The sequence below is a fragment of the Callorhinchus milii genome, unplaced genomic scaffold, assembly GCF_018977255.1.
Source record: "Callorhinchus milii isolate IMCB2004 unplaced genomic scaffold, IMCB_Cmil_1.0 Scaffold14, whole genome shotgun sequence".
NCBI lineage: Eukaryota > Metazoa > Chordata > Chondrichthyes > Chimaeriformes > Callorhinchidae > Callorhinchus > Callorhinchus milii.
In genome coordinates this window covers 16,085,780-16,101,117 of record NW_024704755.1, presented here as the reverse complement: position 1 = coordinate 16,101,117, position 15,338 = coordinate 16,085,780, and the positions used below count along the sequence as shown (strand labels likewise).

General features: G+C 41.7%; 1 protein-coding gene across 1 annotated transcript in view; it reads right to left on the bottom strand.

The window, feature by feature from the left end:
* trim71 (tripartite motif containing 71, E3 ubiquitin protein ligase) overlaps positions 1 to 14,524 on the bottom strand; it is a 34,714-nt gene extending 20,190 nt beyond the window's left edge. Inside the window, exon 1 of the mRNA XM_007905860.2 lies at positions 14,336 to 14,524. Within this exon, the coding sequence (XP_007904051.2) occupies positions 14,336 to 14,509 (174 nt within the window). The 5' untranslated portion in view covers positions 14,510 to 14,524. The remainder of the gene's footprint in view (positions 1 to 14,335) is intronic.
* Positions 14,525 to 15,338: the final 814 nt, after the last annotated feature.

Below are 15,338 nucleotides of genomic sequence, written 5' to 3'. Positions count from 1 at the left end.
CCCTGAAAAATTGGCCAGCTAGAATAACCAATTGGTGGAATTAAAGAGATTTATGTTGTCTAATCAATACTTGTTCACGATAAGTACCATCAATAGTCATTGTGGTGATCGTCTGTGGATTCGATTAACACTTTTTGCCCCAAGCACAAAGAAGAAAAATCATCCGCTTTTCTAATTATTTACACTGCAACTTCAGACCCGTTTCATATACTGAATCACTAGTCGTGAGCCAATTAGCTTGGTGATGTTGGATGGAACATTACAGCAAGCACAAAATGTAGTCACACTTCCACCTCAATCTAACCTCGATTACACTCTTCTTTGAGGAACAGAGCAGCTCTAGAAAAAACATGATCACCTACCAGTTTCCAAAGTGAAAACATTGTAATTGTTCATTCAGTTGCAAAATGGCCCCCCAAGTCTATTTCAGTTCAGGATTGCACAACCCAGAACGCATCACACAAGATTTTCTCCCACAGCCAAGGTATATCTGAATTGAAGAAATCAACAAGAGTTGCAGGGCGGGTACAGAGAGAGACATGGATTCCAGCAGCAGAAGCAAACATAGGAATTGATGACTCAGTTGATAACATTTTCCTCACAGGTTAATGCAAACGCCAATTAACCTCAAAACGCAACTATGCCATATGAATTACAATAGAATCTTATTTAGGAAGGCTCCACTACTAAGAAAAATAAGACAGGTCACCGGAAAATGAAGAACAGAGCCCAAAATGTAGTAAACAAAATCACTGGTTGCATTCACTTTGCCATAATGTCAAATGAACAATTTCTAGCTCACAGATTTTATGCTGTTAATTCTCGAGGATATCTTGGAAAACAAAAAGCACTACAAGAGTCTTTCTATTGTTCATGAAAAAAATAATACCTGAATTTTTGGGGTTAGGTTAAATCTACAAAAAGTTCAAAGCACTAAAACTGAAAGACTAAACACAGGTTACTGATGAGCACAAGTCAAAATAACTGATGTCAAAGGAAAGAAAATAGGAAGAACAGCTCTGCCAATTGGAGATTTATTCAGTGCCTTAATTGTAGAACAAAACAAATTCTCAGATTACCTTCTAGTGAAAGTAGGTGCACTCACTGGAAAACATACATGCGTTTCTCCCATTGTTATGTCCACACAACATTTGGTCAAGGAGGGTGACAGCACAAGGTGGGGAGAGGAAGAGAAGGAATCCACCTGCCTTAAGATTGTGCTCAGATGATGAAATTACATTAGGAAATACTGGAACAGTTGCCCCAGAAGCAAAGTTAAGGGGCTCAATAATAAACCACCAAATAAAATAGCTACCTGCAGGCAGCTGTAAGTCAAAGATCAGAATTGTATGTGTGGATCAAACTAAGTCACTATATTTGGCCTTATATAACCTGGACTAAGGAAGATGCCAGGGAGGGAGTCAAGAAAGAATCAATACTATGCTATGTTTTGAATGCAGTCATGGTGTACAAGAGTAAAAGCAAGACTCTCCTCCAACTGTGTGAATACAGTAAATGTAATAGCACTGAAGTAACTCACTTGGACAACTGCCAGCTTAGACTTCCACTGGCAGCATGCTGAATGCGGCAACTGTACTATACTAATTCCTTTTGAATCAGCATATTGGCAAGCATGAAAAGCAACACTAACACTAAACGAATCATGATCAAATGAGCAACTGCTCATTTTTGAGCAGTTCCCACCTGCCTTAAAATGAGCCAAACACTTGTGGGCAACACAACTGAAGAGAGGATGTCTTAACCAGCTCCCTAATGATATCACAAGGGTCCATGCTTATATATGGACATTTCAAACATTTTCATTTAGATCCAGATTTGTGATTAGGAGTACTTCTGTAGCTATACAATTCAAAATAATTGTCACACAGATTTATCAGATGTAATGAGAGTTAGCAGTAGGTCAAACTTTTGTGGAAGGGAAGAGATACAAGCTTAAGCCAATAATCAGCACATTTTCCACTTCACCAGAAGCGATCCCTAACCTTTCAAAACGTTTATTAAAAAAAGCAAAAGGCTTTATCCCAACAAACTGTCAAATACAAGATGACCTGCACGATATTTAAAAAATATCCCATATTTACACACTTTGGGAAATTTCTATTGGTAAGTTTCAGTATTAATGATTCCAATACAAAGCCAATGTTGAGCAGTCAGACCTTTCCAAATGAATATTTGCCAATAAATCACTAAAGCAATAAAAACTCTTAAAATGCACAAGATATCAGCACTTTGTCTTTATGAAGGGCATATGTAACAAAAACAATTTTGGTCTAATAGTCACTTGAAACGATTCACTATATAAAGTACTTGAGGATCAAGATCGGAAACAATATTGAATGAAAGAGCTGTAATCAAGTGATTACAGCATGAGTCACTGGCAGCATGAGTGAATGGTTCTAGTTTCCATTTAGCCCAATCAAACTTGTTATTCCATCACATTTTAAAGCCCAACCATATAGGAAACCATTTCAGACAACCATAGCTGTTATAATGTGCATGGTTTAAATTCTGCAATTATAACATTTCACCTCAGCTTTTAAGAGCAGAACTTCCTGGGTCACAGCTCATTCCACCCACTTAAGACATTTAAAATGTCAATCCTAAAAGAAGCCGATACTATCTGGTTTTAATTAAAATTGTCAAGTTGGTAAAACCCTGAAACTGCAAATCCCCACAATTGTGTTGCAATTATATTTTCCTCAAATTATGTAGTAGCTGAAACCGTGTCAGGAGGAATTTCGAGCCAACCATGAAGGTTGAACTTCTTAAAACAAAATTCACATATCACACAAAATTGTGAATTCTGCAATTAAACCAGTGTTTGAAATCATATATTTGGTGCACACATATGTTTTTCGGAAGGAGGGGGGAGAGGGGGAAGGAAGAAAGATAGATACTAATTATAAGTTAACTAATGAGCACAAGCTGTACAATTAGAAAGTCTGCAATATCCTGAATATCTGTTAGCTACAATGGGGTTGAAAAGTCTAGAATGCAGTAAAGTGCAACATACTGGCTTGCGAATCCTTTTTTGACTAAAATCAAAATGTCCAATGCCAGGAAGGAAATGGGCTTTGCTGGATTTCAGCATCTCCTGTCTTCAAAGAAAATCTGCATTTGAATTTGGTAGCAAACTGCAGAATTTCACTCACAAAGCCGGTGTAATTTGAATAGCAATTTCCAATTTTGCAAATGCCACATTTCTCATCCACTATGTATTTGGAGAATTCTGCTCGTTGGTACAGATTGAATGAAGTCCATTGGAAAACAAACATTTTACAAATTACAGGTTTAAGAATAGTTTGTGAAAGTATATAAGTTTACTGGACTGTACTGGAATTTATTGAACCAACCCGCCTCTTTTTAATACAAGACATACTTTCTATATTCTGCATTGTATAAATAATACTCCCATTAAGCCAATGACATCTCAAGAGTTAGAAAAGATAGCCAATTAGATGGCGCAGTCAATGTAATGGGACACACCTAGCATTGAGGGGTACAGTGAAGCAAAATTTTATTGAAACCATTTATTTTACGTTGTATTAAATTTAAAATAAGTTGCCAAAACATAGTTCTAGATGCAGTGCTACGGTTGCATTTATGAAGCAGCATACGATGTGGCCCACCAAGTGACTATGTTAAATGAATCCCCTGCTTTAAAGCAACAAGATACCCAGTCATAATGAATAACCTTTCAACATATTAATTTCATGAAGTACAAATAGCACGTATTGAAACAGGAGGCAGGTGCTCTTCATCACCTGCAGGATGCTCTGTCAGATGCATTCAATGGATGATTTTTGCACATGCAAATTACCACACCACATGCTTAATATGGAAATGAAGAATGATCAAAAGGTACAAACCACAGAGAGAATACTTGAGTAAATTTCACTCTCTTCAATCAAATGAAAGCCTGTTCTTATCCCACCAAATTTTAAAAGTAAGTTACTTTAGAGTTGTGGCTGCTGGTACGTACCTGGCTTACAATGGACTTCATTCAATCTGTACCAAAGAGCAGAATTCTCCAAAGTGCCTTTGAAATACATGGTCCACAGATTTGAAAAAAGACCCTTCCAAAAAAGTGATGTCCAGTATGTTCATTGCCAATGATGTGCAAGATTAGCCCATGTTATCTTTATCCATGCTGATCTTTCTCTCATTATAGGCACAATACAGATGCATGACTCTTCAGCAAACCTTTCCTTGAACCCTTGCCTACAGGCAGTACAATTACATAATCATTTAGTTTCTCAGTTGTTGATACCTCAATATCTGGACATGTGCCAGCTTCAACTGCCCTGGCCATATGCCAGAATACAATTTTCATCCAAGTGCTAACAGTAGCAGTTTCAGGTAATTTCACCTTTCTCTGTCAGTACCCAATGATATCTGCTGGGATGAGGCAGAAGAGAAAAGGCGATTTCAAGAGCAGCTTAGTTAATGCAAATAAACAAACAAATTGTATGAGAAGGGCCACAAATACCAATGTGCATTTAATAGATGGTATCCTAATATTCCTGCTGCACTTTTAATTATTGTACGCTTCCCTTCCAAACCACCTAACACAAGGGCAAGGAACCAGACTCCCAAGAGACTATGCCAAAGTTATATGTGCTCTGTTTCATGCATCAGCTTCCATTTGTCTTTAACCTGTACCAGAGTATGATGCCTCTATAATGCCAAACCAAGTTTGCATTCTGTTGCTGGGACATAGATAACACCAATGTTGAGTGATCTGATTCACTGCAAGACATCTGCCCAGGAATGTAGCCTTCTTGTAGATATACCTACAGATTGGATATTTATCTGATCTAAGACTACAATAGGACATTAGTGACATTGGAAGATGAGAACAAGCACTAAAAAAAAATCAGATGTTACAAGTCTGATAACCCCATGTAAGAAATTCACAGGTCAATCGGTAGCAGAGAAAAGGCTAGGCATAATCATCACCGAAATAGGCCCCAAAAATGCCATCCATACAGTCAAGAGGGTGGAAAGCAGAGGAAGAAATGTTAATGCTAGGTTTATATAATGCCTATAGTCATTTGCTGCCCACCCTCCCTTACATTAAGTGTCCGAGATACTATCTTGTGTGAAGAGAGCTGTATAAATGCAAGTTGCTGTTACTGTAGCATGCAGACGAGGGAAAAGGCACTCAACTGGTATCATCTGTGGCTACCACATTCGCACCATGATTGCAAGATGAATGGGAATGTTTAGTCATCAGACCCACAAAGTATAAAACTCCATTTAAAAATTGGTTAAATAAGGAATCAATCTGATGACCCATTAATAGATTGTGGAAAGCAGTTAATGTGAAGGGAAAATGCTGTCGTGATATTTCACTAAGGCTAAAAAAAAGTGGATGGAATAGGAAGACAGAAAAAAATACACTAAATGAAGATTCAGCAAGAAAGCTAAAGGATTAATGGAGTATTTGGGTAACAAGTCATCACATTTTATAATCATGTCATACTTCTGTCATCACTCCTTCCCTCCTCAACATCACCTACTACGATAAGCAGGCTGCTCCCACACATCTCCACAGGATGGAGAAATAAAGCAGAGAACGAACATGCAACAGACCAGAAAATAAAACCCAGCAGTAGATGGGTAGGCACATGCCACATGGTGGCAACTCCACACAACTGGACTACATGTTGTAGTTTACAGTCATGTATATAAATGCATGCATATATATATATATATACACACACACACACACACACATACATACATATAGTGTTTATAGCCACAAAGAAGCAAGATTGAAAAACAGAAGACAAGGCTGGTTTAAATTCACTGGAAGCAGGATAATGGAACTGCAGCAACTTACACAGGAGTGTTTGTGTGCAGGATCCTATTTTCTCTTAGATGCCTGGAGTCTTGCCCTAAGCACATCAATTCAAAATAAGGTATCTGGAGTCACATCCCTGGGGATAGAAGGTCACCAGTGACTTAAAAGACTGCCATGCCTTTTTGCCATTCATTGTTAATGCTCTAACGGCAGCTGCTGCTGTAACCACTACTTAGCCATTCAGTCTCTGCAACAATTGGAATCAGAAGTGAACTTTGAAGCCTGTGCTCGCGTGTGTACGCACATACAACTTCTCTTGTTCTAGTAACCCGAGTCCTTGCTAATAAACTGCATATTTATTACAATTTAAATCCTCTCACTAGCTCCAGTTAATTTTTTTCAAAAGCAAAGTACTGGAATGAGATGGGTAGGCACATCATTCCTTCTGTAAAACACAGTTGCGCCCAAACTACCAAGTTTAAAGACAGGCTTCAGATTCAATATGTCCCAAGCTCTGTTACAAGGATAATTTGATAAAAATGTATAGCAACACTTTAAAACTGCCTTCAGCTTGTTTTATTTACATAGTAGAAATGCAGCCAATACTTTCTATAGATCTCTTGAGGACAATAAAGTAAAAAGCACTTCCTTGCCACTATTTTCCCTTCCCTGTCCCAAGACGATTACTCAGCAAAATCGGGGGAACATCTACTGACCAGAAAAGCCACAAACTATGTTGAATGTAACAATTGGCAGCCCCCTTTCTACATCAAGTTCCTTCATTTTCTTTCTTTCGTGATGTTTGGACCTTTGGGTAAGTGTGCCTTTATATTAAAAAAAATTCAGCCAGGAGGTTAAAAAAAGTTGAACACCCAATTTCAGAAAAAACAAAGTTCAGTTCTTTAAATCTCTCCATCAATCAAATAAAATCTCAGCCTCTGGAGGTCAGGTGTGGCCTGGGTTGGATGGTCCCATAATAGAATTACGCAATAGAAGAATTATGCTTTCTGCCACCCCCTCCCCACATTATCTCAAAATTCTGAGGTGAGACTTAAGCCCCAGACATACAGGAATACACTTGCAACATACTCAATTTCTACAGCAGTTTGTTAAAATACAAAGTAAACTAATTCAGTCTGACATCCTCAGGCCAGAACAGCGATAAGTCACAGGACCCGTCCCACTGTACTAGTCTCTTGGTGTAACATAGCTGTCACATGGGGTCACTTAATGTACCGGGGAGAGGAAGAGAGAGAGAAAGAAGAAAAAGAGAATTATGAATCAGGGTGCATTTTTATCCCATTCACAGAAATAAACCTATATATAGATTTCAAGCAAACGCCTTCAGGACAACATTAAATTTAGATTGGCACCACCAACTCCCTCTACTATGTGATCAATAAAACTACACAGCTGTGCAGCATTCTGTGAAGAAAGGTCACATGAAACAGATGCTTACTAGGAATTAACAGAAAACTTAAACCACCAAACAAAGGTATCTCAGAATTGTCTCAAGTTTTAAACTGTGGGATCAGGCAATTTCAAAGATCATGAACAACAGCACAAGCATTAATACGGTGGGGTTTGAACATTGGTTATCTAGACTGGTTGATTACACCGCAATTTTATGCACTTAATACCGACTACTTTGTAATAGTTTGAGCTGAAGAAATGTAATCGTATCAGCAAATTATACATTATAATGTAGTTCACTTGGAGGACAGATTAACAGTTTAGGCAAAAAGATTATGATTTGGATTGAATGGTTTAATGTAATACAAGTTAAGTCTTGATTACTAATTCCAAGTTCTTGTACAGATTTTTGCAAAAGTGAAACTTGCCCTCAAATTATTGTATAGGAAAATACCTCAAGGTATTCAAGATCAACAACAGCAACTTATGCACCATCCACACTACGTCGCATCTCGTAAAGAGACCAACTGGGACACAGAGCAACGTGGGAAGGAGGAGGATGGGGCAAGTGACTGGATGCACTTTAAAATAGATATTTTAGATGGTCTTTTAACCTGGGAGAGATAAAGCAAGGCAGGGAGAATTTGGGAAGGATAGTGGTTAAAAGCTCAGAAGCTATTGGTGGGTTGGAAGAAGCAAGGGACATAGAGGAGGCCTGAGTTCAGAGTTAAAGGAATGGAGGAAATCAAGTCAACATGCAGGAATGCTCGGGTGGCTAGTTTGTTTAAAAAAAATCCTCTCATCCCCCTTTCCTAAATGAAAAATATCAATTCATACATTACAAACCAGATTAGAGTCTGTTAAGCAAGGATCTAGCAATTGATTTCAGCATTCCCATGCTGAAAAAGAGGGAAAAAATAGAGAAGGGCTTATGGTCATGCCCCATGTGTGGAGAATACAACCCAATACCAATGGTACTGAACAATAATAATCCTTACATTTGGTATAGCACCTTATCTCGTCAACAGGATGTCTCAAAGCTCTTTACAGAAATTATTGTGAAATGGAGTGACTGTATTTGTAGCCACATGTAACAACAAAATTACATTTGTATAGCGCCTTTCACGTCGGGAGGACGTACCAAGGCGCTGGACAGAGAGTTACGGACCAGAGCTGAGGGTCAGGATCGGCAATTGTGTACAGCAATGGCCACAAACAGCCATGGAGTGAGTGACCAATTTTATTTGGGGGAATGTTGATCAGGACACCGGGAGAGAGAGACTCTCTTCCCTTTGGAATAGTGCCATGGGATTGTAATGTGCCCCGAACAGGCAGACAGGACCTCAGTTTAATGTTTCCTCTGAAGAATGAGACATTGTTGTGATGACCTCAGGACAATTTGCAGTGTATGGGTTTACATGCAGGTTACATTGGGAGTGCTTCCAATGACTGGGTCAGATGTGAAGCAAAGGTGACCAAAGGTGTTAAAGAATTTGACAGGCAAGCAGACAAAGCATCAGTGAACAGGAAATGAAATGCAAATGTAAAACCAAATTTGTATCTCATCTGCAGAAAATTTACTCTATATTTGACGTTGACATTGCCCAGAGAGGGGATGTAGATGAGGAACAATGTGTAGAGCCCGGAGGTATTTGCAGGTGAGTGTGTGAGGAGAAATCATCAGAGAAGCAGACAAAGAGTGAGGTAGGAATGGAACAAGCACACTGCAGTCTCACAGAGGTGAATAAGGGAAGAAAGGCAATCGAGGATGGAGTGGTTGGATGACGGTGCCAAAAACTACAGAGGTCAAGGAACTATAAAAACGTACAGCACAGAAGGCCACTTGGCCCACTGTAAATGTTCCAGCTCCCTCAAAAGTAATCCTTACAGTCCCATTCATTGCCCTTTCCACATAACCCAGTAGCCAACTCTTTCTATTTGTCTAGTTCCCTCTTAAAGAGCCAATATGGATTTAGTCTCAACCACAGTTTCCGATAGGTAGATATGATTTATTCCTAACCATACCTCTACCTATTCTGTGCGAGAAAAAAATTCCCCTAACCACTCTCGCCATTTGCTCATTTACCCATCTTAAATTGATGCCCACTAATTAGCGATCACCAACTAGTGGAAATAATTTCACCCCATTGACTCCACCAAACCCCCTCATAATTTTAGACTTCCATCAGTTCACCACTCAACACTGCTCCAGCAGAACATCCCAGTTCTCTGTTCATAGGACAAATAACTCATCCCTGGAATCATCCTTGTAAATATCCTCATATCGCCATGACCGCTTTCCTAAATTGGGGTGACCAATACTGTATGTAGTATTTTAACTGCGGTCTAAAGATTTATACAAGTTCAGCATTACCTCTGCTTTTATATTAGCTGTAACTGTTGCAACTTTGCTTGCAACCAGTTTCATTTAATCAGTCTTCTCTCTTTCACCTGGCACTTTTATTTGTCCTTGAAAGGCTTGATCTTCGCTTCTTAAGATTAAGAAAATGTGCTATTGAACTTGTTAGCATATGTGCACACATTCTCTGTTGGGAGGACACCCTGTTGGGAGTCCATACATGTGTGGTGAGCTTGTTTAGGTCACGATAGGAGATCACCGAAAAAATATGCCCATGACATCCCCCATACCAGACGTTCCCAATTGGTTAGACAGAAATGTTGCCTTTATTAGAATAGAAGGTGCATCTCTCTGGAAGGCCATGTGACTGCCAGCGCTGCCTTGTTGCAGAATACCAAGCACACCTTTTGAGGCTTAATTAAAGCATTTTATAAACGTAGCTCATCAACGATAGGAGTTCCCAAAAACATATGCCCACGATGCTCACCCCCACCCCGCAAGAGCTTTCCGATTAGGTATAAATCATGTCTCTACATCAATCGGTTATTGCATGCTTGGCGGACACACAAACAGACATTTTGTCTTTATTAGTATAGATTTATAAAACCTAGGATTTAATTAGCTATTTTGATAGCCTTCCCACCTTTAAGGATTTATGTACATTAATCCCCAAGGCCCTTTGCTCTTCCACTCCTTTTCATATTTTTTAAAAAAACCACCCAACATATACTCGCTCCCCTATTCTTCCTCTCAAGGCAATGTCACATTTATCCACAATAAATTGTTTGCCATTTCTCTGCCCAATCACCTAATCTGTCTACATCTCCCTGAAGTTACTTACAATCTTCTTCGTAGTTAGTTACACTCCTTATTTTTGTGTCATCTACAAACTAACAAGGAAGCAGAGGGGCCCCTAGTAAGAAAAAGAGAAAGCATAAGTCATTGATGAATTTGACGATAGCTACATCTATGCTATTGCAGGACAAAAGCCAAACTGGAGGGGCCTAAGCAGACAGTAGAGAGAAAAGTGGGAGCTAAGTTGAGTGCCACCAACATGATTCTAGATTGAAGTTAGGTGGAGATGGGCCAGAAGTCGCAAACCAGACTTCCCAGACGCAGGAATGTGCATTGATGTCAGGCTCGCCTGCAGTCTCTCTTCTCTCAGCACATAGAGATGAATAAAGGCCAGTTGTACAAGTTCAGAAGGCAACCAACACCCACTGAACCTCAACTCCATTCTTTAAAAAAATAAATCAAGGCCCATAGGAGCCGGCGAAAACTGGGGAGAAAACCAGAAAAAAAATGTCAAAGCAAAGACATTTCCACCCAGCATTCAAAAGCACTCAAGTCAGCATGGTGATCTTTATAACATAAGAACACATGGATTACTACATACTAAAAATGCTGCTATCTCATGTAACAAAATTCAAGATTATAGTTGTACCATCTTTCAAATATTGTACCCCATCATTTGACACAGCATGCCAATTAGACACCATATGGGAGACAAGCTTCCATTTCAATATTTTCAATACCACTTTGTCTTCTCTAGAAAATGGAGACTCAATGCTCTATACAGCTACAAAAACACTGCACTAGCAGCTCTTTCCAGTACTTAGGTTTAAATAGCCATTCTTCACAAGTAAGACAGGACAACAATTTTACCAAAGAACACAGCTACATTTGTATTCCTTGTAATGCATACAAATATTTTCCAGTGGAGAGTGATGTGATTGAACAGCATTCAAAACTACTCTCTCCCCCCCCCCGCATATGCTTGAACCCCAGTAACTCAGAAAAGCTAAATTTCCCAATTCTCTCACATATTTCCCCACTTATTTGGATTGATTTAAAGTAGACCATTCATAAGTGTCAGCCTGGCTCTCATCTCAAAGTCAGAGGTTGTGGGCTCAAGCCCCACATCAAGGCTTTGAACATGGTCAAGACTGACAATAGTGGAGGCACGATGCATTGTTGGAGGTCCTGTACTTCTGATTATATATTAAACCGAGGTCCCTGTTCAGATCCCATGCAGTATTTGAAAAGAGAAGGGAATCTGTCTCAACATCCTGGTCAACAATTCACCAAATAAAAAAAATTGGTTAATCATTTTATGGTTGCTTGCGAACCATTGCTATGTGCAAATTGGCTGCCTCACTAGTCTACAAAATACACAAGGTACTACACTTCACAGCAAAATCATGAGAAGCATTTTTAATGACACTATATGAAATGCAAGGAAAATTATTATAACTTAACTACTGTTTGCCATCAGCACAATTTAATACTATTATTATTAAACATTCAGTAAGTTTACTCAACTTTGGTGGAAAACAGTCCTATCTTGTCTTCAAACATGGAGGAGGCAGCACAAATGCAGAGGCTGCAGCCACAGTTATATCAGCCCGATTGATCGCTTGAGCATTCTTGAACCATCCAGTCCAATAAATCACCAATTTCATCCAGTAATCCTTCACTGGAAATATACTTACAAATGCGACCAATCTGAAACATCACATGCTTTAAAAATGCCTTTACAACATCATTTATTGAAGCCTTTTTGATGTTGTGCAATGAATGATAGCTAGCTTTCTGACCACAACATGAACAATGCTCCATTTTAACTGCAATAGGCAGATCTCATCCCTGCTTCTACATCAGAAGATACTGACTAGTGTGTTCCACTTCTATTTAACTTGCACTTCAAATGCTGACACTTCTTGGCTATCCTCTCCATTAAAATACTTGGAACATAATGCATTCCTCTTCATTTCCCCATCACAACATATCACAGGCCAAGTTATGTTAGGGCTAGTCCATGTTCATTGATGGATCTAATGATAGATACTGTGCATTAACAGCAGTAAATCTGAATTCGTTTAGAGGTTTAGATGGTAAAGATGATATTGTGAACACTGTATCCAATACGAAAGAAGGAGATAAAATTGAATGAATGCTCACGCTGGTGCTTACTGCAAGCTACTCCTTAGTCTATGCTGCTGCCCTCTTCACGTTTTGTTACTGGAGGCACCAGCGCGGGGGTGAGGGGACAAAGCCCGTTGCCTACAGCATGCAAAACATGAATGGACCTAATCTCTTTAGAGTAAAGCGCACGCTGTAACAGCCCGCCCAACTGCAGACACCATTTTGTTTGGAAAAAGCAAGCCAGCACTATGAGGGGGGGTGGGGAGAGGGGGGGGGGGGCACAGGATAACGCATTTTGTATATACAAGCAACACACGAAATTCACACGACCAGTCACCGTCTTAAACGGTAAAATACAAGTCAAGTTATTCATGTATTACCATAACCTATAACACTTCCCAAGATTAATCGATAAATCGCTAATACGCGAGGCTCTGCACGCTTTGCGGAACATGAAAGTACACCTCATTAACGACTCCGCGCTCAGCCATCGGAAACACGAAGCGCTGTGATCTTAATTCATTTCTTTGATGTTTTAAAACTCGTTGATACCACATTCCCGTTCTGGGGGGACATTGTCTCAAGGTGGCAGAATGCACTGTGGCATTGCAACCATGAAAGATGTTTTGATCGTCGTATGTACCGCCTTACAAGGACAAACATCACTATAAATCAATAAAATCCTTTGCCATTTGATGCACAACACAAATTAAAATAAAATTAAGACGTACAGGGCGTTATCATTTATACCACAAATTTGTTTTCACATGTGAAAAAAACATATCCTTTACAATAATGACTTTTGGAAGAGTGGAAAATTCTCCAATTAAAAACATACAGACATATTTCTCGAAATATCGGTCTTAGATGAAGATATTGGAAATTTGGGATTTACAGCCTTCACTGAACTCTATTAGACTCATCGACGAAGAGGATGCCGACATGATCTCAGAAAGCTAAGACCACGCGAAAAACAAACATGATCGATACAAATAAAAAGCAGTTGCGAAGGCAACTCGAAGAGTTCATAAATTACCTCGTTTTAGTTAATTATACACATGGATTCTCACTACAACCCGACGGAAAATCGGGTCAGTATTTGCCAATGAGTCCGTGTAATAGAACAAATAAAGAAACAATTTCCCAAACCCTTTCCAGGAGATAACAACGGAAAATTAAGATGAGACTGGAAACTTTCTAAACATGTGCACTTTTGCATCTCGTTGAGTGAAGAAGCCGCAAGTTGAAAATGATCGTCAAATAAAGCACACGAACGGTAGGAAATGCCCGAAACGGCACTCGTCTTCACGAATGTCGGAGGGCGACAATTAAAACTGCAGCTTAACAAACGAAGCATAACATTTTATGTGAAAAAAAAAGCCTCGAACAAGTTGCATCGCGTCGTGCGACTGACGTTTACGAATTTAGTTCTCGATCCACTTCGTACATCCCAAACCAGAACTAATGAAGACCATACACTTATTTAAAAAAAGGGCCTTTCGGTCAGAATTAAAGAGGATAAGAAACGTATTAAAAGGTGAAATACTAAACGACAAACGTAACGGGGAGAGAGAGAGAGACTTCAAAACGGTCGAAATTCTACTGGAGCAAAGTAATGAGCAATTTTACATTTAATTGTCAAATTACCGTTCCTGCGGAGGAGGGAAGGGGAGTGGGGGAAAAAAAAGCGTAATCCGCGCACAACCCCCATTCCACGCGCGGATGGAAGTCACCTCTTAACGGATCCGCAGCAGTCGGTTACAAGACGGGTTAGAGAGGACCCAGGAAAGGGCAGTAAAAGAGGGGCTCACTTCGTTCTCGTGCTGCTGGCAGTAGCTGACCCGCTCGTGGGGCAGCGTCAGGCCGGGGAAGGGCTGCTGGTTGTAGTGTTGCTGCCTGAAGCGGTGGATGACATGCTCCTTGGTCAGGCGGACCCGCTGGTGCGCCCTCACGCAGTGGTCGCACAGGTACTCGGCGCAGTCCATGCAGCGGGAGGTCACGGGCGCTCCCTCGTCGCAGGAGCTGCAGCCCGACTGCGAGCCCTTGCCCCGGCCGCCCCGGCCGCTCACCCCGCCGCCGCCTCCACCGCCGCCGCCGTCCAGCTCCTCGTCCGCCCCCGACACCACATCCAGCAGGTTGTTGAGCAGCAGCAGCTCGGCCGGCAGGGCCTCACTGTCGCCCGCCGGGGAGGCGGCCGGAACCCGGCGCTCGCAGATGGGGCAGCCGAGGTCCGAGGGACCCGGCGAGGCCTCGGGGGAAGCGCCGGCCCGGCTCCGGTTACCGCCGCCGCCGATACGGCGCCGGCCGTGCGAGTCCAAGCAAGGCTGGCACAGCGAGTGCCTGCAGGGCAGCAGCCGCACCTCGTCAGCCTGGAGAGCCGGGCTGGCCCGGGACCGCGACCCCGAGACGGCAGCCGGCGGCCCGCGGGCGCAGCACAGGCCGCACGACAGCGTCTCCTGCTGCCGGCTGGGAGGCCGGGCCGGCGGCGGCTGCTGGTGCTGCTCCTGCCTGGGCTTGGACTGCGGCGGCGCCTTCTGCTGCTGCTCCTGGCCGCAGAAAGCGGCGGCCATGGCGGGGTGAGGGCGCTGGTAACAGCGGGGGTAGAGGCGCCCCTGGGCCAGCTCGGGCCTGGGCAGCCGCTGATTAGCTTCCTCGGCGAGTAACGCTCCCCTGGGCAGCGACCGGGAAATCCACATGGACGGGCCGAGGGGGGCTCATATTCCCCCGGGGCTGGCGGGGGAGCGGCGGTGGGTGGGTGGGTGGGTGAGGCGGTGACTGAGGTTGGGTCTGTGAGGCGGCGGCTCGTTGCTCAGT